The sequence below is a fragment of the Engraulis encrasicolus genome, chromosome 15, assembly GCF_034702125.1.
Source record: "Engraulis encrasicolus isolate BLACKSEA-1 chromosome 15, IST_EnEncr_1.0, whole genome shotgun sequence".
NCBI lineage: Eukaryota > Metazoa > Chordata > Actinopteri > Clupeiformes > Engraulidae > Engraulis > Engraulis encrasicolus.
In genome coordinates this window covers 17,909,563-17,934,809 of record NC_085871.1, presented here as the reverse complement: position 1 = coordinate 17,934,809, position 25,247 = coordinate 17,909,563, and the positions used below count along the sequence as shown (strand labels likewise).

At 44.1% G+C, this 25,247-nt stretch overlaps 1 protein-coding gene and 1 long non-coding RNA gene across 2 annotated transcripts; both read right to left on the bottom strand.

Annotated features, from left to right (window-relative positions):
• Window positions 1–23,718, bottom strand: csrp2 (cysteine and glycine-rich protein 2). The gene is made up of 6 exons (XM_063217155.1): window positions 23,636–23,718; window positions 19,952–20,079; window positions 12,919–13,086; window positions 5,134–5,264; window positions 2,279–2,372; window positions 1–266 (listed from the first exon to the last, which is right to left on the bottom strand). Exons 2-6 carry the CDS (start codon window positions 20,061–20,063, stop codon window positions 190–192), a joined length of 582 nt encoding a protein of 193 aa, XP_063073225.1. The 5' UTR covers window positions 20,064–20,079; window positions 23,636–23,718; the 3' UTR covers window positions 1–189.
• On the bottom strand, window positions 8,830–10,181 carry LOC134463843 (uncharacterized). The gene is made up of 4 exons (XR_010037808.1): window positions 10,126–10,181; window positions 9,908–10,015; window positions 9,570–9,644; window positions 8,830–8,939 (listed from the first exon to the last, which is right to left on the bottom strand). It is a non-coding gene; the product is annotated as an uncharacterized LOC134463843 (long non-coding RNA).
• Window positions 23,719–25,247: the final 1,529 nt, after the last annotated feature.

Here is a 25,247-nt window from a genome sequence, read left to right as displayed (position 1 = left end):
TTAGTTTCCAAAGTTTACTTAAAAACTGCTTTCTCCAAAGCAGCTGAGATGGGTAAAATGTACAAAGGCACAATAGTGGGAGTAGTCAGTCAGTCCTGTCTTTGTCTCTCTCTCTCTCTCTCTCTCTCTTTCTCGTCTGTCTGTCTTTCCCGTCTGTGTCAGTCAGTCGTTCCAGTCAGCTTGTGATGGTCACTGGGCGTGAACCAGAGCACCTGCTCCTTGTCCGTATCCAAATCCTTTGGGTCCAAAGTTCTTGGCGTAACATGCTGTGGAAAAATGAAGACACAAACCGCACACTGTCAGCACTTAATGTGTCACACATGGACACAGTTCAGTGGTCATCTTACAGGAGTACAGACAGAGGAACATTTAGCTGCTGTTGGTAAATGGACGAAGTTGTGATCGGTTCATAATGAAAGAAGGAGTGTTCCAGTTTTGTCACGCTAATTAATTTCTGACCATTAGATAACTCATTCATTGACACCTTCATGACTATTAATCATGTGTCTGTAAAGGCTAAACTAACGCTTAAACATGTGCCTTGTGCAAAAAGTATGATCAACTTAATGTCTTCGAAGAAGCTGAGATGTTTCACTTCTATTCTGCTTTGGTAAGGCAGGAAGCCTTGTGAGGGTTCATGTTCTTATGTTCATCCTTTTGGCCCAAAGCCACCACATAATGTTCTGACGGCTCGACCACAACCAGTCAGTAATGCAATGTGTGCACACATGCACATTCTATTGGAATGGAGGAACCGCTGTGGCCAAGGGAGCTGTGGTTTCGGTATCAGTCACAGGCTTAAGTCCCACATCAGTAAGGCCGAGGACATGCTTGCTGTGAACCTTAAAGCGATACTGTACAATTTTTGGACAAAAGATCTTTTTACACCTCCCGTTCAGTAGTATGGTTGAGTTTTACCTTTCTCCTGTACTTCCAGACGTTCTCGGAGTCTGGCGGTGCAAATTTTGCCACCAAGCTAGCATATATAATTTCTCGAGAATATATGTTCTGCCACGAGGCCGGTTCATCTGGTTTGCCTTATGGGTGGTCTGCATCCTCATCCATGGATGACGCACCATTGTGCAAGGCATCCAACCCCACATTGCTCCATAGGTGAGTTAAAGCTACCAGTAAACTGTTTTGCATAACCAAATAATGAGCATCGCTTTGAATGACTGCACTGAAGTGTAGTGATAGGTAAAATGTACTTCTGGAGCAACAATAAAATGCACTCAAAAATGTGTCCAAGGTCTCAAATGGCGGCCACAGACATATGGCAAAACTTAACAGTGTGTTTAGAATGAGCCTCTCATCCAAAGCAGTTGGGGAGTGGTGATTTAGAAAGCTTGAGGAATTTTCCACACAAAAAAAACAAGCCAACAGGGGATTACCTGTAAACACCACCAAACCACTATCTGACACTGTTTACATCTTATCATTCCATAGAGGCATTTAGATAAATGTATTGAGATTGGGCAAAGTTTTACTCCAAAGCTGCAGCATTGGTTGTGGCTAAGCATTTCCGTAACAAGGTCCAAAGACCTGCTGTGCGTGTGAAACCTCCAAGGAGCTAATATGGGCTGATTTGTCGATATGAGCTACTAGTTGGCTTTTAACATAGCTAATCCCAAATTCTACTCCTAGAGGCACTATCATGCATTATAATGGGTAAGTGGAGGGCAGTCATGGGTAAGTGGTTAGGGCTTCAGACTTGAAGCCCAAAGGTTGCAGGTTCGACTCTCGACCCGCCAGGTTGGTGGGGGGAGTAATTGACTAGTGCTCTCCCCCATCCTCCTTCATGACTGAGGTACCGTCCCTCTGCACTGCTCCCTTGTGGAGCCATTGAGGGCTGCCCCCTTGCACGGGTGAGGCATAAATGCAATTACGTTGTGTGCAGTGTTTACTTGTGTGCTGTGGTGTGCTGTGTCACAGGGACAATGGGACTCTGACTTTCCTAGTTGGGCTTTCACACCTTATAATGGCTCATGGGGGTAGCTCATATCGACGACACAACACTGGTTTCCGACTTAGCGGGTAGCAAAGTGGCGTATAGAGTTACTGCACACTCCTTTGTGTCTTGTGTGGCAGGCGGTTCAGTTCAACCTAACGAGTTCTCAGCTGCTTCACAGCACACCGTAGTCAAATGGGGAATGCTAAGCAGATAGGAGGGGAAGAGATGAGACGCGAAAGAGCGTGGAAGAACCAGTCTGGCCTGTTCCTTGGCCATGACCAAACGTTTGTTGTGAATTGCATGCGAGTCGACAATATGCATATTCACCTTTGCAGTATATCTCCCCGTCCTTCTCTGTCTGTGTGGTGGATTCCAGGCTCTTCCCACACTTGGCACATCGGAAGCATTTTCTATGCCATGGCTGCAGAGAGAGAGGTATGAAGGAAAGAAAAAGAGAGAGAGAGGAGGGAGAAATACAGTGAGAAAACTTAGTAAGGGTTCTCCCAAAGTTTATAATGGTTAGCAATTATCCCCCTGAACTCCATGATAGATGTGACAGCTGCTTAAAGTTAGTGTGCATGGTGTGCCAAATGATTATGGATGGTTCCCCGACAAAAAATAGCACTTATATAAAATAACACTTTAAAATCCACCACCACCATCATTTGGAAAGGAAAGCACTCTCACAGTGAGGGAGACCGACTACTCTGTGTGGGTACCCATTGGAAAAAAAGATCTACAATATACATGACTAACATGAAAATTATTCATATATGAATTCTTAAATGGCACAGAAAATATAAGTGGCCCATACTGTTTAAGTCACACAAAGTTCACATACTTCAACATTAAAACAATACATAATCTTTCCCCACTAGCCATGTAAATTCTTATACATTTTCCTATGGGTGATTTTTTTGGCCAGTTGAACTGTGTGTGTGTGTGTGTGTGTGTGTGTGTGTGTGTGTGTGTGTGTGTGTGTGTGTGTGTGTGTGTGTGTGTGTGTGTGTGCGTGCGCGCGTCAGAGAGGCAGGTCTGAGTAAGCGTAGATAATTCTAGAATATTCCCAGCATGCTTTTGATCAGCTGGGAAAAAAGAAAAAGACAGCAGCATCTGGATATCCAAGGAGAGCGGTCCAGAAGAAGATGTGTGTGTCTCTTTTTTTCAAGGGTTTATTCCATATAGGCCTCCATCCAAATATGGCCTCCATGGCTCCAGAACACACATACACTGCTACACTACACTATTCTCCATCTCGTTGTCACACACACACACACACACACACACACACATACACACACACACACACACACACACACACACACACACAGTCAGTCTGTCTGTCTGTCTGTCTGTCTGTCTGTCTGGCACACTACTGGCCGGGAGTGAGTGTGGAGAGTAGAGTGTGTGGAGAAGTCCAGGCCATCGGTCTGTCCATGCTGGCCGAGCTCCATGTAGCTCCAGCTGTGAGCATTTCATCCCAGGGACACGTCACCGTCACCGCTGCACTTGGACTGTCACTGCCGTCCCCTCACCGTGAACCCAACCCAGGTGACCAGGACAAGCAATGCCATGGGGTCAAAGGGTCATAGTCACACATAGCCAGGATAATGACATCAGCACACAGCAATTCAAAAAGAGGGAAGGACGAGGTCCACAGACCAGCCACCGTGAATCCAACACAGGTGACCACCAGGGCGTGCATGCCATGGGGTCAGAGGGTCATTGTCACACTGCCAGGATAGAGACATCAGCACACAGCAATTCCAAAGGAATGAAGAATCAAGTTCACCGACTTTAAGTGTGTCGCATGTAAGCCCTCTAAAAAGCAAACCATTTTAGACAGCATGCGTCTAAAAACAATCGATTAGGACTTCATCTTAGACACACATGGTCACTGACATCTTCATGGCTACACCAGAGAATCGTATATGAGAGGGAGATAAAGCAGGCGGGTTCTTTTCCGGTATCCATTTTACGTCGGGTGAACGCCCCTTTAGGAGACCTTCGATTAGGAGACCTTCGGAGTCTTGAGGTTAAAAATAAATTGAGTCCCCTTAGCGCTGTAGATGGCGGTAGCGCACGTCTTGTGCAAACACCACGAAAAGAGAAGAAAATGGAGGGACAATGCCCCCTTAGGAGACCGAATTTTGAGCACACACGTTTGCATTGAATGGGCGTGTTTCGATTCCTCTTTATTATATATCCAACCTCTTTGGCTACACTTCCACCTTGAACCAGGTGTTAAAGATCAATGGCATCAGCACATGGCAAAAAACAACGCTTTTTTCTGGCCCCAGACTCAATGGGTATTTCTCAAATTCTAGTGTGCACACTTCCAAGTCTATCAGCCTAATTAGTCACGCCCAGTGATTGGATACTTTTTGGTGAACTCTACAGAGTATCCAATCACTGGGTGTGACTAATAAAGAGTATCCAATCACTGGGCGTGACTAATTAGGCTGAATACACTTGGAAGTGTGCGCACTAGCTTTTGAGAAATTTGAGAAGTGTCCCCATCCTGTCACCGTGACCCAATGTCACCACCAGGTGTCAAAAAACAAATCTGGGCCCCAGGCTCAGTGGGATTGGGGCAGTCTGCGTCGTCACTGGTCCCATATGTGGTACGGAATCATTCCAATCCGGAGTTTATGAAACAGGGTAGAGCGTAGCCAATTGGGTTTCCCCACCTCTCTCTCTCTCTCTCTCTCTCTCTCTCTCTCTCTCTCTCTCTCTCTCTCTCTCTCTCTCTCTCTCTCTCTCTCTCTCTCTCTCTTTTGCTCTCCTTATGAAAAACACAACCAGGCAGCAGAGGATGAAGTAAGATCAAGTCTTGGCAGGAAACGGACAATGTCTTGTCCTTCTGGGTTTGTGTGTGTGTGTGTGTGTGTGTGTGTGTGTGTGTGTGTGTGTGTGTGTGTGTGTGTGTGTGTGTGTGTGTGTGTGTTTGTGTGTGTGTGTGTGTGTGTGTGTGTGTGTGTGTGTGTGTGTGTGTGTGTTTGTGTGTGTGTGTGTGTGTGTGCGTGTGTGTGTGTGTGTGTGTGTGAACTTGAAAGAGAGGAAAGGATCAGCTGAGTCATAGATTTTCATTATGGAATCTGCAACAAATATAAGTGTATACACACACACACTCACACACACACACACACACACACACACACACACCTGTGACTTCAGCTCACCTTGCCAGCACCGACTACTTTCTCTGCAGCGTAGACTGACTCCCCACACCGGGCGCACTTCTCCGAGCCGCCGAACTTCTGGGCGAACTTGGAGGGGTTGGGGTTCGTAGTCGGCCGATGGCTCTGAGGCTTGGGGGAAAAAAGAGGGGGGGGGGGGGGGGTTGAGTATTCACCATGGACAATGTGTGTGTGTGTGTGTGTGTGTGAGAGAGAGAGAAAGAGAGAGTGATCGGAGTATGAAAAAATGCCCAAAAATGTCCAAAATGATCATCTTGCCACGCCATCTTAATATTCACTCCACTAAACAAAGTCTCCTTTAAAGTTTTTATTGAGTTCTACAAAGACTACACATTACTAATGAGGAACATTATACTGTAGGTTGTGTTTTTACTGCAACACCTGTGAAGCAACAGCATAAACTTTCCCTTATTGAGTAGAAATTGGAGTTAAAATAAAAAAAATTGAGCAGGACCAGAACTGGCAGAAGTCATTTGCAGTTGCCCAAGCAGCCAAACAAAGGTTAAATTACCGTAAATCTGGATTACGGTTAAATGATTTATTGTCGGCCCGATGTCATACACAATGTCTGATTTGGCCAGATGTTCACTCACTCCACTCCAACATGATTCCTTCAAAGCCAGGAGTAGTTTAGTAGCTAGTTTTGGACCCTCTAACATAATCTACAGTGGCTCTGTGCAGTATATGAAGTATTATTGAAACGGTCTATCGGTCTGTCTCTCACACACACACACACACACACACACACATACACGTGCACAGTCACACACACACACACACACACACACACACACACACACACACACACACACACACACACACACACACACACACACACACACACACACACACACACACACACACACTCACTTCACAGCTTAGCAACTCCCCGTGTTTTTAATGCCCACACAAACGTAACCAAGTCTACCCCGTAAGTCAAGCACCAGTGTAAATGAAGGGGTTCTTGCGCCTCACGTCATTCAGAATTGACAGCTGCCCCACGGCGCAGAAGATAGTTGGTGCGTCCGAGTCAAAAGAGTCAATTCTGAATGACGTGAGGCAAAAGTACCGCCCATCCGGGCCGACACGGCGTCAAACTAGTGAGTCCCATACATTTAGCACCTTGACTGACCTACTGGGCTGGTAGAGGAGAGAGGAGACCTGTTCAGACCGAAAAACGTTTAAACTTTTAAACTATGTCTTACACGGTGGAGGGAGGCTCTCCGCCTTATCCACACACAAACAAACAGCAAGGGAGAGACCAGGGAGAGGCAACTTCAGCATGTAGGAAATCAGAATGTGATATTTTACTGATCCATTCCTTTGTGGACACCACTTTTTATACACAGTTCCAAAAACCTTGTTTCATTCTCGTGTGGACTTGGCATCAGACAGACACGTCCTCAGCTCCCCCCAGACCCACTGGCCCCACCAGCCAGCCATCCAGCCACGGCTGACAGTCCCTGGACCTCAGTCCAACAAATAATACATAGGAATTAAGGGATGGAAGAGGGGGGGAGTGCGAGGAGGTATTCATTGGATGGAGGGATGGTAGAGTGAAAGAGGTCATTGGATGGAGGGATGGTAGAGTGAGAGAGGAGTTGCATGGATGGGGGCAGGCCTGTTCTTCTCCGCAGGCCTGAATGGAGTGCTTTGTGCCAGAGGGAGGGGGGGCATAACCACGTTGGAGACCAGGGTGGGTGTGGGTGTGGGTGTGGGTGTGCGTGTGTGCGTGTGTGTGTGTGTGTGTGTACGAGAGAGAGAGAGAGGGAGAGAGAGAGAGAGAGAGAGAGAGAGAGAGAGAGAGCGAGAGAGAGAGAGCGAGAGAGAGAGTGAACACGGTGGGATGAGATGGAGAGGAAGTGTGCATGCGTGTGTGTGAGAGAGAGAGCAAGAGAGAGAGAAAGAGAGAGAGAGAACGAGACAGAGAGAGATAGAATGAGAGGGAGCGAGTCAGCAGGTCAGCAGGGCCAGTCCAGGAGCCGCTCCTTATATAATAGACTCTTTCATAACAACAATCACCTGATGCCCAAGGCCCAGGCCCGGGAAGCCCAGGCTACTGCTGGGGAAAAAAAACAACACAGACGCCAGCGAGCGGGAAATGCTACCGCTACACGAAGCCATTTTCTAATCAACAACAGAGTGACAGGACAACTAGTCTGGGCGGGGGGGGAATAAGGGCGAGACAGAAAGGCAGTGTCACCCAAAACCTTGAAGTCTGCATGGTTCCTTCATCATAATCTGAGGAATCTGAGAGGAAGACCACAAGGTCTCATTGTCATGCCCCCATACCCATACAACATGGAACCAGGGCAAGACCGACAGGAATTGCCTCCTAAAACCTTGACCTGATGCTCAGGGCTCTGCAACAGAGAAGGCCAGGATACTGACAGGAAAAACAAAACAACAGAGGAGTGAGTGGGAGAAAGGTACACCAGGGATGTCAAACTCTAAACTAGAAGTTAAAAAAACAACCTACTGTTCCTTTCCAATGAAAGTTGAAAACCATTACAAATGGTTTTGTAGCACTTATGTAGTGTGCTATGTACAATTTCATTGACATAATGTCACTTTCAGTCTCTCTCTCTCTCTCTCTCTCCTAAAGAGCACGGTCACTGTCATTGGCAGAGATCTGTAGTGAAATCAATGCCAAGCGGAGGCTTAACATCAGCTCTGACTGGGCAAGGGTGAAACCACTTTCCCATCACAGACCACGCTTCCTGAAAACCAGGAACGGAGCGTTGCGGCTCAAGTGCATTTGCATAGCCACTGTTATCCAGCTTGGCGCAGGGTAGCTGTTTATTCCCGATGCAACTTTACACTCTAGATGTTCCGAGACAATACACCCCTGAGGCCACAACAGAGATGGACTTGTGTTCTGAAGAGCCGAGTTCCAATTGAAGATTAGTGTACCAATAGAAGACAATGATTACACGCCCACGCCCCTCCACACACACACACACACACACACACACACACACACACACACACACACACACACACACACACACACACACACACACACACACACACACACACACACACACACACAGCCTGCCACAGGGGTCCTGTGCAACACAAACACAGCCGGAGACTGAGTGATGAGAACAATACAAAACACATGTCCACTTCAGGCGGTCTCTCTCGCTCTCTGCATCATTTGGCAGAAGTGCTATGTAAAGTATGTGTACAGTACTGTACATGTATTCTGATGTACTTATTTGAATTATGTCATCCAAGTCTTTTAATATTACATAGTTTTATGGCCCTTTCCATGAATGATGTTGCTATGGTGACATGATTGTGCTGCTATAGGATTGTACAGTATGTCTGTCTATAGGGATTCTTTCAAATCCCTACCCAGGTAGCAAGCAGACGTTGGGCCAATGTTGGGCCAACGTCAGGAGTAGTGTTGGGCCAACGTTGGGTGCCGCCGTTGGCCCAACGTAATTTTGTCCGGTGGGCCAACGTTGGCCCAACCAAAATTTCAATATAGCCTACCAACCTAATGCCAACCCAAAACCAACCTAAATACAACCTATTCAACGCTGGGCCAACCGTTTTATTCAACTAAAAACCTACAAAAAAATCTTAAAACTTGCTTTATCAGCATGTGCATGTACTGGTATTGAATTGTCCAAAATAGTATTAAGATAAATTAAAAACAAACTGCATTGATAGAATAAAATGTACATTTATTTATTATGTTGAGCAGCAGATTGATTTATGTTGGGTTCGCTTGTTGAAATCAGGGGGATAGTTGGTGCTGCCAGTGGTCTTGCTGAATTCTACAAACAAACAAACAAACAAACAAACAAACAAACCAATAATTAGGCTAAGTAAGTATGTAAATAAATGTAATGTGAGGAGGACAAGTTTTACAGTATAGAGAGAGACACCACATACATGCACGCCTGGACACATATAAACAAATACACACACGCACACGCACACACACACACACCTGGTAAGATAGTAAGATTGTGATAGATCACAAGTGTCACATAGTGTACACATGCAACCAACCAATGTACAGCCTTGGTTATGGTATAGTCCATAACATAGGCCAGGGATGGGGATCCTTTTTCATTCGAGGGGGCACTTCATCCGAGGGCTGTAAAAGTCCTCCGAGGGCCGTGTTATGGCCGCATCCAGGATTTCCCCATGAAATTTAGGCCTATATTGAAGGCAGCCTCCTTTTAAAGCAGAGCCCACCTTCTCTATGATCCCTGAATATAACTTAATTGTATTGCAAATGTATTTTATAAGATTCCTTTACAAAATATTTCATGTGAAGCTGTATAACATTAAAATTATGTCGGGGGGCCAGATAAAATAGCCTAAAGGGCTGCAAATGGCCCTCGAGACATATGTTCCCCACCTCTGACCTAGGCCGATGTAGTGATGTGCTTACTTACTTCATCAGTGTGGTTTTGCTGTCTGGGGTCCCCGACTTTGTGGCTGCAGGCTCCAGGCTGTGTCTTGAAGATGGTCTGTTGGAAAGAGTCATATTTCAAAACACTGTACCATACATGCAAGAACACAAAGACTGTGAGGAAGAGTTTTTACCCCCAGGCAGTGCGACTGCTGAACACAGATCTTTTTAATTGATATACGTGTATATATATTTTTACTTATTTCTTTTTTTGTAACTTTACTTCTTTGGATGAAGAGCTGATCATTGCACTAGAAATAATATGTGAGACAAGTCAAATAACTTCAACTTGAACATGAACATGAACACACACACACACACCTTGCCAGTAGATAGGAGAGAAAAACATACTGGGGCATCTCAGGTGGCACAGGTGTTGGGTGGTACGTCAGGTAAGGGCTGATGCATCTCCACTGCCACTCTGCATGCCTGGTAAAATTGATAGATCACAAGTGTCACATACATGCAACCAACCAATATACAGCCTGGGTCAGCCTGTATAGTCCATTGCATAGGAAGATGGTAGTGAGCTTACTTACTTTATATGTGTGACTTTGTGGCTGCAGACTCCAGGCGGTGTCTTGAAGATGGTCTGTTGGAAAGAGTCACATTTCAAAACTGGATAGCTCAATCTTTATGTGGGTGAAGAAGAATAGAAAAGGAAACAAGAAAACTTGCCGTCTTATTCGCCCACTTTCTTCATGTGCTCCTTCACCTTTTCCCCTGGACAACTCACACGTTTTTGCCTGGCTTTCTCATGTGTATCTAACAGAGAAAACAAAGACACACACACAAACATTGAAGGGGAAAGTGGAAAATGTGTTGACATTGTCAATGGTTTTTAACTATGTATAGTACACATATCCCATGTAAGAAATGCAGTAGTTTCCTGCTGAGATAGCCTACTGATAGCAGCGCCACCCTGAACATATTGCCTGGTTATGTTGACGGGCGGCCGGCGTTCAGTCATCAAACGTAGTAGTGGAAGTAGTGGCCAACCCGAAAACAGCTCCGAAAGGATTAGCTACCAGCCCTCCGTTTTGATTGTTCTTTGCGAATAAAATTCATCGCCATAAATCGTTTGTTTGATGTTTTGACGAGGGTATTTGTTCCTAATCTAGAGGGGGACATCAGTAGAGAACAGACGGCAGCTAATGTTGTTAGCTTATCTGCCGGTTGGTTTGGACAATGTCAACAAAACGTAATAACTCGGCTGTTAACAGCTATAGCTATACCGCACAGTACAAGTAAAGTGTCTACAAATACCTGTTACGAAATTAATTAATAAAAAAACAGGAATAGTTACCTTCAGCTGGCTGGGTAACGAGATGAGGAGGGAAAGTGAATGGTGGGACATGTTAACGGTAACAGTACTGTTGCTATAGCCACTGGCACTTACCTTGGCACGCGCTGGTTTTATACTCCTCTGATTCCAGCAGGACGATGGTGCGACATTGTGAAAAATGGAAACCGGGAGCAAATATGCGACAGTAAACATTGTTTTCATAACTGTCTGAACCATTTTGCCTTGCAACTGCGTCTTGAGTGTGTGCATTGACAGCTCATTAAATATAGGCTCTCATTAAATAAAGATCACTCTGCGTTTGCCGACCACCACTGTAGGCTATAGGCCTATACTCGCGACGGCCAGCTTGAGCGCTCACGGCCAACCGTGCCTATGTTGGCCCGACGTTGTGCAAAAGTCATTTCGGTCAGACGACGGTGCCAACAATGAGCCAACGTTGGGCAAGTGTCGTTCAGGTCAGACGACCGTGCCAACATTGGGCCGACGTTGGGCAAGTGTCGTTCCGGTCAGACGACCGTGCCAACGTTGGGACAACGTTGGCTTTATGTCGTTTGGGTTGGGGGCGACGTAGCCAACCACATATGACGTTGGCCCGACGTATGCTTGCTACCTGGGTAGGTATTATTTTTAACTTTCAGCCAGTTGGCAATATCCTTACATCCCTTTAGTGCTTTATTCAAGTTTTTGTAATGTTTTGTTGAAGCGTCCCATGAATTCAACGGCCTGAATAAGCTTGAAGTGGTTGGCCATGGCAATGCAACTTGACTAAAATAGCAACGGACTAATTGATGAAAAGTGGCATAGCCATGCTATAACTTGTTGCATTGCTTTCAGTTAGGAGAGTCCAACCGACAATAATGCAATAGTAATGTTTGTCGCTTGCAGTCGGTCGCTTTACTTGCCGTTAGAACACTGTAAAAAGATGTTTACTGTACACTGTCGGGTAAGGGAGCACGTTGCCATTTCAAATCCTCAAATAAATCCTTCAAATAACCTGTAGGTACTCACAGCTTTCACAATAAAACGTGCCATCACTAGAGTTGTGTATGTGTTCTGACTGTCAGGCCAATTAGCCTGGAGCTTTGGTGCAACAGAGGGAGCCCCAGTTTGGTACTGCAGGAGACCGGGGCTCAAATCTCGGCTGAGCAACTATACTTTCATTTGCTACACTGACTTTTAATTGGACTTGACTTTGACTTCCTCTTAGCCTCCTAGCTCATTAAACATGTCAGGCAAGTTCCCCACGTGCAAGGTTTTTTAAAAATGTATAAAATCACGACCTTCAAAGACCTACGCCTATGGCATAGCTCCAGATGAATGTCCGTGGAGCAAAGCGGAACCCATTTTGAATGCTTGATTGTGTGTTGTGGGATTATTGTCTTTAAATGTTTGTAACTGAAGACCAATTTCCACCCTGTGCAATAAAGTATTCGTATTCGTATTCACCCGGTTAACTTCCTCCAACGGTACAGTCAATATACAAAGTCGACAAAGGCTTCACTTTTACTTACTTCCATTATGATGGTGCAGAATGATGGTGTGTTTTTAAATGCACTGTGTGTTTTTTTATAGCAACAAATTATGTGGAATAAAAGAACGATATGCAAGGTGCGGCCTAATTTGGTAACACTTTATAATAATGTTCCTTAGTAAAGACTCAGTAAATAATTAACCAATGATGAATAAAACATTAACAAATGTTTTTATTATTAACTAAGTTTTATTAATGCTTTATAAAATATCTACAAATTATATATGCAAGATTTTACACACCTTATAACAGAGTATTTTATTAATTTACAAGCAACTTGTAAATGTTTGAGAAATATAAAATATTAACATAGCATTTCCTAGTCATTTACAAGCATTTGTTTACATTTCCTAGACATTTACAAACGTTTGTTAATGTTTTGTTCATCAATAGTTAATTATTTATTAAGTCTTTGTAATGCTTTTTTGCATCCATTATTCTAAAGTGTTACCCCTAATTTTTTTTCTCATAAAAACACAGTCAACAGTACTCACTCCTCTGGTTTGATGCCCAGTCTCTCTCCACGGTCCATGTTGAGAGTGCCGGCCCCCTGGCCGTAGCCGTAGCCTTTTGGCCCATACTTCTTGCCGTAGCAGGACTTGCAGTAGATCTCCTTGTCGTGGATGGCCAAAGTAGTGCTGTCTAGGCCTTTCCTGCAGACCACTACAAAGAAAGAGAGAGAAACATACAACATGCAGTGAGCATAAGGAGAAAGATACTGAGGTCAACACATACAGTATGTAAGGCAGGCACTAAAACTGTCTCTCTCTCTCCACTCTCACATACACACACATACACACACACACGGTCTGTCTGTCTGTCCTCTTTCTCCTGCTTTTTCCCTCTCTTTCTATCTCGTTCTATCTATCTCTCCCACGCACGCACGCGCACACACACACACACACACACACACACACACACACACACACACACACACACACACACACACACACACACACACACACACACACACACACACACACACACACACACACTCTTAGTGACCCCTGTGCACTACAGTACTTTCCACTTGGGAAGATGTTGCGTATGTACAAAGCACATGCCAGAGTCCAATGATTCACAGACACTGGCTATCTCTCACATGGACGCATGTGTACACTCACTGCGCTCACACACTGTACGTATTGACTTATAACACTTAAAGCCAGAGCACTCCTCTCTTTGACCATCTGCAGGACATCTGGTACAAGATGCTCAGAGGAGTGGTCTACAGATATGTCAGTGCACGCATGCGCACACACGCACACACACACACACACACACACACACACACACACACACACACACACACACACACACACACACACACACACACACACACACACACACACACACACACACACACACACACACTGAGATCTGGAGGACACAATGTATAGGTACAGGATGGTGAGAGGAAAGGTCTACATAGGTCTATGTATGCATGTACCAAAAAACATATTTGTATACAGTAGAAGTAAGAGTACTCTTACAGATTTAATAACAACACTAGTACTATGGTATTACAATGTTGAAACCATGTAATATCACACTACTAGTGTTGTAATTACATCTGTAAGAGTGCCCAAAACCCTCTGACACTAGATGCTGTATATCACACACATACAGTACAGGCCAGTGTGAACTCACCTTCTCATGTAATTAATTCTCTTTATTTTTGTGGCTATTTACAGAACTTAGTACATTTTCAGGGAGGGCATCAAAACTGTGAATGAACACATGAATAATTATGTGCTTAACAAAAAAATGAAAATATAAAACAATAAAAACAATTATTAAAAACATATCAAAAAATGCCAAACTGTGACGTCAACACAGCAAAACTGAGAACCCCACATGTATCAACATGCTTATTTTTCTGTCTATTTTCAAGTAAAAATACCCAGTCAATCGAGTCCATTTGAATTGATACAAGCAATACAAGAGAGATTTTGTTGATCTGATAATGGGTCACTTGGTCAGCATAGCTGGTTATCTAAGTGAAACAGTGATACAAAAAGTAAAATTAAAAGTGAAAACCCCTGCCACAGATTCCCTCCAACACAGGTTTGACCTCTCCAAGTAACTGGCTATGACTCAATATCAGATCAATATCAAGAAAATGTCTGTAAAATGTTTGTATTGGCAAGTGTTTAAAACTAGATATTAGGTCTCAAAATTCTATTTCTACAATTCTAGTGAGTTATTGGAGGACTTTAATGTTCAATTAGGATTGACATGACTGACTGGGCATTTTTATTTGAAAAGACAAAAATTAAAGTACTAACGTCAGTTCTGGCCAGGCCATGGTAGTCAAGAAGCTTGCCGCCCTCCCCTTCATCTAATTAATTCCTAATTCATCCAGGTGCATTCCCTCAGCTGATAATCTTTCTTCCCTAGCGATTGGCCACACGGCTTCGGCACGCCTTTTAAATTCTATCCACTTCCTCTCAACTGCATGCTGCTCGGTTTTTGCTACCCACCACCTCCCCTGCTCCACCTTGTCGTGTATGATGTGACATGTTCTCTTGTCACGTCGCTTGGCTCTGTTCATGGGGGGTTATCTCTCGCCCTGTCCTGCTGGGGTGAGAATTCCCTAAACTGCTGCTGCCCCCTGACTAAATGCTTTTCCATGCTGCTCATGGAAATAGGGGGGTTCCTCCGAACAGAGCTATACCGCCAAATGTAATTCATAATTTCAATAAAAGAAATTATTTTATATTCTTCTCTTGTGTTTCTTGACTGAAATGGTTCTGACAGAAATAAGCTTATTGAAATGTGTGGGGCCATCAGTTGTGCCATGTTGACGTCAGGTGGATAGACAGTGGGCATTGCTGTTGGACATCAGCTAGAATTATATTTTTTGGGTAAGCACGTCATTCTCCATGTATTCAAGCACAGTTTTGATGCCCTGCTTGAAAATACTCAATGAAAATCCATGAAAATAAAGAAAATGCATAAATGAGAAGGCGAGTCCACACTTTTGGCCTGTACTGTACACACACACAAACAGACACACAGATACACACACACACACACACACACACACACACACACACACACACAAACAGACACACAGATACACACACACACACACACACACACACACACACGCACAGCTGATCATCTGGAGGACATACGGTAAGGTGCAAGATGGTGAGAGGAGTGGTCTGCAGGTTAAGTACCTAACAGCCTCTGGCGGCACTGTTACACCTCATTTATTACACCTTATTTGCCCACAGACACAAACAAGCTCTCTCTCACACACACACACACACACACACACACACACACACACACACACACACACACACACACACACACACACACACACACACACACACACACACACACACATTCACACACACATTCACACACAGTTTCATACTCTCTCATCAGTACAGCAAAGGAAAGTTGTTTTTTTTCATGTTTGGTACTGACCAGCCCCTCACACAGCCCTCTCCTTTTCTACAATATTGTGTTCAGTAGCACTGCTGTAGTTCAGTCCACTGTCTCTATTAAACATGGACCAACGAGCCGTCCCATCTAAATTGAGGACCGACTAGGGCTGGGCGATTTGGAAAAAAAACAATATCACGATATGGATTACTTTATATCACGATAACGATATATATCACGATATAGCACAATTACATACGTTTTCACTTATTCTATTTATTGGCTCTTTATTTTTTCATGTCGCAAAACAACCTTTCTTTAAAATGGATCTTTTTATTCTTATTTTTACAGTTACATTAACTTATAGTGTGTATTGTGACAACATGAAATGTAATTAAAGGATATTCAATTGTATAAAATTGATAAAATTACTATCACGATATAAACGATATAGGAGAAAGGTCACGATATACACTTTTATATCACGATAACGATATATATTGTCATATTGCCCAGCCCTAGGACCGACTCTAAGGAAGACAAACAAACTAACTAACAAACAAACAAAACAATAGTATCGGCCCCTGAGGACTGTAGGCCCACCGGGAAAATGTCCTGTATAACAGATTACCCTGTATTAGTGGTGTGAATTGGCACTGCCCTCACGATCCAATTTGATCACGATTCAGGAGGTAGCGATTCGATTCGATGCGATTCGATCCGATTCAATTCTACAATGCATTGCAATGCATTACATTTCTGCTGAAAGCAAAGCAGATGTAGGCAATACAAGTAGTCAGATACTGAGCAACAATTGATTGGCTGTTTTCTGTATCAGTCTGGATCAGTCTGTATCAGTCTTGCAATGCTTTGAAGTACTTTTATTTAATTTAACATTCATTTGCTCCCGAAATAGCCACGGTAATTGGAACTTAAAAAAATTGCCGCATCGATTCTGAAACTTGGCGCATTGAATTGGATCGTCCATGCCCCGCATTCGATTGGATCGCAGAATCGATCATTGTTGACACCACTACCCCAACGCAGTCTCACCCCAAGTAGTCAATTTCTGACTACCTTGGACCAGACTGCAATTTTTGACGTCTTGGGTATTCCTTCCACGTCACATTTTGACTATGTGGCCTAACCCTAAACCTATTCCTAAACCTAACCTCAATGACGTTATGCTGCCACAAGGGGGCGCCTTTGAGGACATAGTCAAAATGTGACGTGGAAGGAATACCCAAGACGTCAAAAATTGCAGTCTGGTCCAAGGTAGTCAGAAATTGACTACTTGGGGTGAGACTGTGTAGACTACCCTGTATGCAAGATTACCCTCATGTGGCTGTTGGGGTTGATGGAGAAGGTGTGAAACAAAGAGAGCAAAAAGGCAAGAGGCTGTGTGCCGTGTCTGGGGTGGAGGAATGGAGGATTAAGGGAAAAAAAGGGGCCACTATTTTGTGTGTGTGCACAAGTTCATGTGGAGTCGAGGCGTACAGTACTGCATACGTACATACTGCATACCAGAGGAGGGAGGGAGAGTGTTTATGTGTCGTTCATTCATCCTACATAATTAGTGGGGACTCTGGTATCCCTCCTTTCATCATTCCCATCCCTCCCTCTCTCTCTCTCTCTCTCTCCCTCTCTTCATCTCAAGTCTACCTCTGTGTGTCCACTGCTCAGTTTTTCTTATCACCCCCCCGTCTCTCGCTCAGTCTCCCTGTCTCCTAAATCATGTGGTCCAGTTGAAGTTGAAGTTTTAAATAACATTACGTTTGTCAGGTGGATTTTGTGTTTTTCTCATACACAGATTGTGACTCACAGGCAAGTGGCCGAGGCGGTTTCATCTCTCTCTCTCTCTCTCTCTCTCTCTCTCTCTCTCTCTCTCTCTCTCTCTCTCTCTCTCTCTCTCTCTCTCTCTCTCTCTATCCCTCTCTCTGTCCCTCTCTCTCTCCCCACACACATACGCAGACACACGCACACACATGCCTGAAACAGCCACAATGTTCTGCAACAGCTGTATCCAAACAGAGAGTGCAATGCTGCTGATTTCCAACTTAACCTCCAAGCCTCAGCTCTGATTAGAGAATTAAGATTTGAGGGGTTGCACAAAGAGAGAGGGAGAGAGGGAGAAGGAATATGGACGAAAACAGAAAACAAAACTGCACACAAGTGTCACAGTTCAACAGAAAAACACAAACACCACATGCACAGATACACATACGCACACAGGCACACTACACACAGATAACACAAGAACACACAAGCATGTGTGCACGCACACACACACACACACACACACACACACACACACACACACACACACACACACACAGATTATATAAAAGCACACAAACATGCACACATGTATGCATGCACGCACACGCACACACAGGGGACGCAATCCCATGGACCTTCCCTCATTAGCCCATCAATGGCGGCCTCAACAAGGCGTTCTCTGTAGTCCAACTATCCCTGCCCAGCCCTCGGCCACCACCGCAAAAATAAACAGCTCATACGTGGCCCACATTTCTGTTGACGCTCAATGCGCTTGCCGATGGCGCTCACTCGGCTAAATCCTTAGCATGTGCACTTTGTTGGACGGAAACCCCTGAGGTCCCACACACCACATACTACACTCACACACACACACACACACACACACACACACACACACACACACACACACACACACACACACACACACACACACACTCTACCCAGAGACATCCCCAAGAGTTCAACTAAGGTGCAGGAGATCTGTGTACATATACACACACAGGGAGAAAAGGAGTGAAAGAAAGAAGGAGTGAAAGAAAGAAAGAAAGAAAGAAAGAAAGAAAGAAGGAGTGAAAGAAAGAAAGAAAGAAAGAAAGAAAGAAAGAAAGAAAGAAAGAAAGAAAGAAAAAAAGAAAGGAAGGAAGAAAGAAAGAAAGAAAAGAAAACTGAAAGAGGAACACATTTTATTCACAAAGAAATAAACAGAGGGAGCAACAGAGAGGGAGGGAGTGAGAGAGGGAGGGAGTGAGAGAGAGAGGGAGAGAGAGAGAGAGGGACATCGCTGAACAGGGCACTGGTGGAACACTGAATAAATGAACCATTAACAATTCTCTTGTGTCTTGTGGAAGCAAGAATTTCCGCCGTTGCTTGTGTGCCGCATGTTTACTAAACACTTTCAAACAACGAGCCACAAAACAATAGATTATACGACCACCAGTTAACAACGTGGATGGTTAATGGGACCATTTTATTGTCATTGTTAAAGTACACAATTGTTTTAAAGCCCATTTAGCTAGTGTGTGTGTGCGTGCGTGTGTGCGTGTGTTGTCACATGACATATGTGACCTTGAGTTCTTCACCAAGGACATTAATCAAGTGGAATCACTGAGCAGCACTGAATTTGTGGGCACTGCAGTAATTGCCCTTCACCACATGATTATTTGCAATGACAAACTAGATAGTGGAAATGGCCTCTGTTAGTATGCATGACACTTAATACTTTCAATGTCAAATTATTTAACTTCAGCTTAAGTTTGTAATGCTGTAATTTATTTGTGGTGTCGCAAGGAAGTTGTTGTCTATTTTTTCAGCGACCAATAAAGCGTTCCAAAGACACAACAGCATCCATTATATCAACACTATTTAGTTTTAATTCGTTTTTCAAACTTAAAACAAATTAGTAGTAGACGTAATATACCGCCTGCTTGCTCTAGGCGATCCCATCAAGACTGTTCTCGGTCATTGTTCCTCAGTGGTGGAACAATCTCCCACAGGCAGCAAGACTAAGCACATCTTTGTCAACCTTCAAATAGCAAGTCAAAACTCTTCTCTTTCGTGACTATCTACTACACTAATGCTTGAGCTCCCCTGGGCCAGACTCTATGGCATGACCTAACCCTTGTGTGCTCGATTGTAAGTCACTTTGATTAAAAAGTGTCTGCCAAATGCAATGTCAAGTAATACTGTATACATCACACTTACTGTAACTGACTTTTATCCAAAGCCAATTAGTTATTATTTTTCAGGGTATTATTGGTTACAGTCCCTGGAGCAATGTGGGGTTCTGTGGCTTGCTTAAGGGCACTTCAGCCATGAGTAAAATGAAAAGCAAAGAGAAGGGATGACTTACTGCAGTTGAAGCAGCACTTGTGGAAGCTCTTGCCGTCACATTGCACCTCCTCTGCATGGTACACTGTACCTCCGCAGGCACCGCATTTGTTTCCACCGCCCCAGTTTGGCATGACTCAGCTGCGAAGGCTGTAAACAACAGCAAAACAGAAAAATCAGAAGGCTTAATGAACATCTAAACAGAGGTTTCATTTGATTGTGCTTCAAGCGAATTTGGACGGCAAAACAGAAACACAAACATGCTCGGCTGGAGCTTGGTTTGGAAAAGGCATGCAGTTCATTTTCAGTGCAAAAGAAAGAATGTGGAGTAACTTCCCTGTGTGTGTGTGTGTGTGTGTGTGTGTGTGTGTGTGTGTGTGTGTGTGTGTGTGTGTGTGTGTGTGTGCGTGCGTGCGTGCGTGCCTGCGTGCGTGCGTGCCTGCGTGTGTGTGTGTGTGTGTCTTCCCTCTGCCTTAGTGTCTGTTTTTACTATCTAAGGTCAAGACAAAAGGTCATGCCAGACACCTTTCCTTTTCCTGCGTGCTCACAGGCCAGACAATTAGCAACAAAAACTCCACAACAGGTCAGGAAGTCAAAATGACACACAGGTTGTTGCAGAGAACACACCGAAATACAAGAACAAAATTCCTACAGTGGCTGGCCAAGGTTTTGACGAGGTCAATCTTAACTAAACCCATTTTAAACTAAGGCACCTGCAAAAAACACCTGCTAAATCCCCTAGCCATTTTTGGGAAAAGGTGCCCTCAGCCTATAAAAACCTAAATATCTCAGCCTCTGAAGCACCTAAAGACCCTCCTCTTGTGTTCATTCATCTCTAACATACCCACAAAAATCTCAAATCTCATGAGCCTAAATGCTGCGTCTATGTCGCTCCAGGCTCCTAGGTCAGTGTGTACGCAGCATCAATGGGTTACGTCCGAATGGAAACCCTGTGTTTATAGTTTTTGTAGCCCATGTGATGCTACCCTGGCATTCATATTCTGAGACAGAGAGTGACTAGTTCAAGCCCACAATGCATTGCTTTCAGCCAGCCACACACTATCCAGCTAGATTAGTGTTTCTCAAAAGGAGCGCCACAGCCCCCATTAGTCTATGTCATTTTTCAATACTAAGGTGGCTTTTGGCAGACTTATGATGAGGTCAATGGGGGCGTTTGTTCAAAAAAGGTTGCGAACCACTGAGCTAGATTGTACTTTGGCAGACCTAGGCTACTAGTGTCTACTATCAGCAGCACGGTGTGACTTGGCGTTCGAGATGAAAATGGGAATACAGAGACTCCCTCTGAATCAATGGAACGGAAGGTTCCGAGAATTGCCCACAATAACACACATCAACGACAGAGGCGGCAGGCCCATCACATGAAAGTAATTTTTGGACAGATGGTGACTGTGATTCAGCTGTTTTTGCAAAGACGAAAGGAGAAGAAAAGGAAGAGGCACATCATGTGTTTCTAATCTACGGAGAGAGAGAGAGAGAGAGAGAGAGAGAGAGAGAGAGAGAGAGAGAGAGAGAGAGAGAGAGAGAGAGAGAGAGAGAGAGAGAGAGAAAACCACACCATCCCACCCCTAGCCCTGGGAGTGAGACACATTAGACACAAATGAATACCCCCACACTCACTCATCTTTCACCAGCCAGGCGGGGTAGAAGTGAACCTTGTCTACCCAACAACAGTCATGATGTCATGTGAAAATGAAATTACTTATCTCTCTCCCTCTCTTTCTCTCTCTTTCTCTCTCTAGTTTTCACAAGCGTGGACCGCAGTGTGGCAACACTGGTCATTAATCAAGTGTAAAAAAGGCGGCTCCTGCGCCAAAGCCTTTCAATCCCATGTTGTGTTATTACAGACTGAGGACGTGCCCTGACATGTGAACCAGGATCAAAGAGAACACACATAGACATTAGCAGGTCCCCTGAGGCACCCGAGAGCAGTGGGCCAAGAAATTTAAAAAAACACAGAAGTTACGTAGTAAAAATGACCCCTGCTTGAGGCCCTGCCGTGTTCAACCAGTAGGGCACTCGCCTGTCATGCGGCTGACCCGGGTTCAATTCCCGGCCCGGATCCTTTGCCGACCCCTCCCCATCTCTCTTTCAATTCGCTTCCTGTCCACCTCTCACACTGTCCTGTCAAATAAAGTCGCAAAAGACCACAAAAAAAACTTTAAAATGACCTCTGTTTAAGTCTACTCAATCCGAGCCTTCAGCAGAACTCTTTATCGATGAAGAAAGCTTCCTGGGGTGGGGCAAGGGGAGGTTCTCTCTCTGACAGTTGAAGGAACCCACATATAGGTTGGGCACTAACTTCTCTTTCAAGCTTGAATGCTTGAAGAATGAGACCTCTACATCAGACGTCTCTAGATAGGGAAGTCTTCTCAGATTGAGGAAGAAAATGTTGAGGGAATCCACACCGTAAACAAAGAGATAGGCCTTTGTTGTCAGCAAGTCAATTTCTTCAAGGAAAACGTTTTTGCCTTTCATTCAAAAGCCTTATTTGATCTTGGTCTGATGATGCTGAACCACGGCTCCATCTCTCTGGATCACTTCAGTCTCTTTGGATGAAATCATCAAACATCTTCAAGTTCCAAATGGGAACCTCTCCGATACAATTACAATTTAGGTCTTCTAGAAGATAGCTATTGGACTATAACTGACTCAGGGACCCAACACAATGCAGAATATGTTATCAGAGGGAGCCCACTTTGAGAATTACATGCTCCCCTTTGAGAACTCGCTTTTATCTAGAGTGGAAAGTACATCATCAACAGTCATCTCCAAACACATGTATGCATTTCACAGCGTAGCCTGTAGTGCCAACGACATCATATTATAGGCCTACAGCTGTAGTTCTCATTTATTCATTAATTTAAGCATGGAGAAAATGCCTCCATGTGTTCAGAGTTATTTCTGCTCTGATTATGATTGTTAGCAGTTCTCTTCAAGAGCCAAACAACCACTGAGAGAGACAAAAAAGTCACTAATACCCTCTCCACTTGACAAAGACCAGTGCATGCCGTGACAGGAGAGGATGAAGCAGCGTGCAAAGTCGTTAGTAGTGACTACGTCATAACATCTCGCTTCGCTTGACCCATTCAGGTGTGTCATCCGATTGGCACAGGCGTGTCGAAAATGAGCAAGCAGAGACACGCACAGTAATGAAAAAGACAAAAACCATTACGAACAGCTGCCACTCCTCTGGATGAGAATGATAAACGGATGACGATGTGTGTGTGTGTAAGCAAACTTGTGGCCACCTCGTGCGCAAAACTTGCCGATTGAGTCAGATGTGTCCGTTTTTCTTTGGTATCTCAGAGTCGCTTCAACTCTTTAAAGACTATCCTCGGATATTATAATTGCCTTACACTGTGTAGCATATGTTTATATGCGAATCCAAATAGACTAATAATAGGCCTATACAAATGGACAGTTGAAAGCACTGAAATTACATTAGAATCGGCAGCACAAATAGCTCAGGACGCAAAAGAGACTTCTCACTCGTAGTGTCATCAAAGGCTTACGAATTTCTTCAAAAATCCCTGAAAAGGTAGATTGCCAGCCCGCGCAATAATCCATTAAATGCCGTAGGAGAAACGCACATCTCAAATCTGTAGCCTAACTCACTGACGTAGTTTCACCGTACTTTTTCACTCTCTTCATAGGGAAAAAAAAGAAACTCAAAAAAAGTCCTTACATGTTTCCAGATGTCGACGTTGAGCCTCTGTGATTCCCCGGCGTTTCCACACTGGTATTGAAGCTATCTGCTTCAGTCCTGTCAACTTTGAGTTGGAATAGGCGTGCCCTTTGGAAAGGGGTGGAGATTCTAGTTGACTGTCTGACACATACCTATCTGAATCCACAGGGATACTGTGTGGATGGATATTACAGCAATTAACTTGATAAAAATGTAAGGATCCCAATTTGAAATGTTTTTTCTATAATATCTTTTTTGAAATCCCCTCATTGGTTGCTGCACAGTGTTGACATATTGCAGGTGATGCCCTGGAATTCCATGACTGTTCACAATGAGAAGCATTGGCCTCTACCCAGCCACAGGGGTGTCGTAGAGGGGGGTAAAGTATGACTGAGTCATCAGGGCCCCATGTATATAGGGGGCCCACACCATAGACATCACATGGAATTCTATATGATGTCTATGGCCCACACGATGTCAGATTTATGTAGATATGCGGTATGGCTGGAGGGGGGGGGATCCATCGATGCTGATTGTACATAGGGCCCACAATTTGCTACGTCCCTGCCCTGCTAGCCAGTCTTATCTGTATTGCGTGAGCTTGGAGATAGGTGAAGAATGATACTGCCAGCTGTGGAGATGGAAAAATAGGACTTGCTTGGGCAACCCCTAAAATGGCACTCATGGCAAGGAGGGAGAATTGTTTGAAAATGCTTGACCTCTGAATCTCTGTAATAGTCCCAAAATGCACTGCACTTCTCTATGTAGTCTTATGTGGGCCTATATTGATAAGGACAATTATGTTGCAATTGGAAGTGTTATGATAAATCATAGTAGGCTATTTATCTGTAATTTATACTGGCTTTGTCCCAGCTGCGTCTCATCAGGTACCAAGGGAGATACACCAGTTGTGTGCTTTTGCATCTCTGATTCGTAATGAATTGGCAACAGGTTGTAAAAACACTGAATATTTATGACTATTTTGGATGATGGATTATTCTAACAGTGACAAAAGGGAAACACTTTACTTGACACAGGTGTCATATGCATTACAGTGATTACAGTCATTACAGTGTCATAACAGTGTCATGGCACAGTTATATGCACGTGTCATAAACATTATGTCCATGTCATGAACCTTTTATGACTGTTGGCCATTGGACATTCGGTTATGGCAAAGCCATCAGCAAGGTGAAGTCAAAGGCCAGGACCTGATTGGGTTTGGCGGCCACGAAGTCTTTGCCATAACCGAATGTCACTTAAAGTAATACTGTCCCATTTTTGGAAATAAGCTCATATTACACATCCCCTTGAATTAAATAATTTAGTTTTTTCCTTTCTCCTGTACTTTCAACCGTTCTCTGAGTGCGGCAGTGCAAATTTTACCTCCAAGCTAGCAGTTAAAATTGACTCCTATGAGAGCAGTTAGCCGCCAGCTGGTCTCATAGGACTCAATGTTAACTGCTAGCATGGGGGTAAAATTTGCACTGCCATACTCAGAGAACGGTTGAAAGGTAAAACTCAATTATTTAACTCAAGGGGAGGTATAATATGAGCTTATTTCCAAAAATGGGGCAGTATTATTTTAAGGCAAACAGTCATAAAATGTTTA

Coding starts and splice junctions, on each gene's coding strand:
- csrp2 (XM_063217155.1), bottom strand. CDS start 20,063: ATGCCAAACTGGGGCGGTGGAAACAAATGCGGTGCCTGCGGAGGTACA. Junction 5,265..12,918: donor ACTGGGCATCAAACCAGAGG/AGTGAGTACTGT, acceptor TTTTTTCCCCCA/AGCCTCAGAGCCATCGGCCG. Junction 267..2,278: donor CGGGGAGATATACTGCAAAG/GTGAATATGCAT, acceptor ATTTTTCCACAG/CATGTTACGCCAAGAACTTT.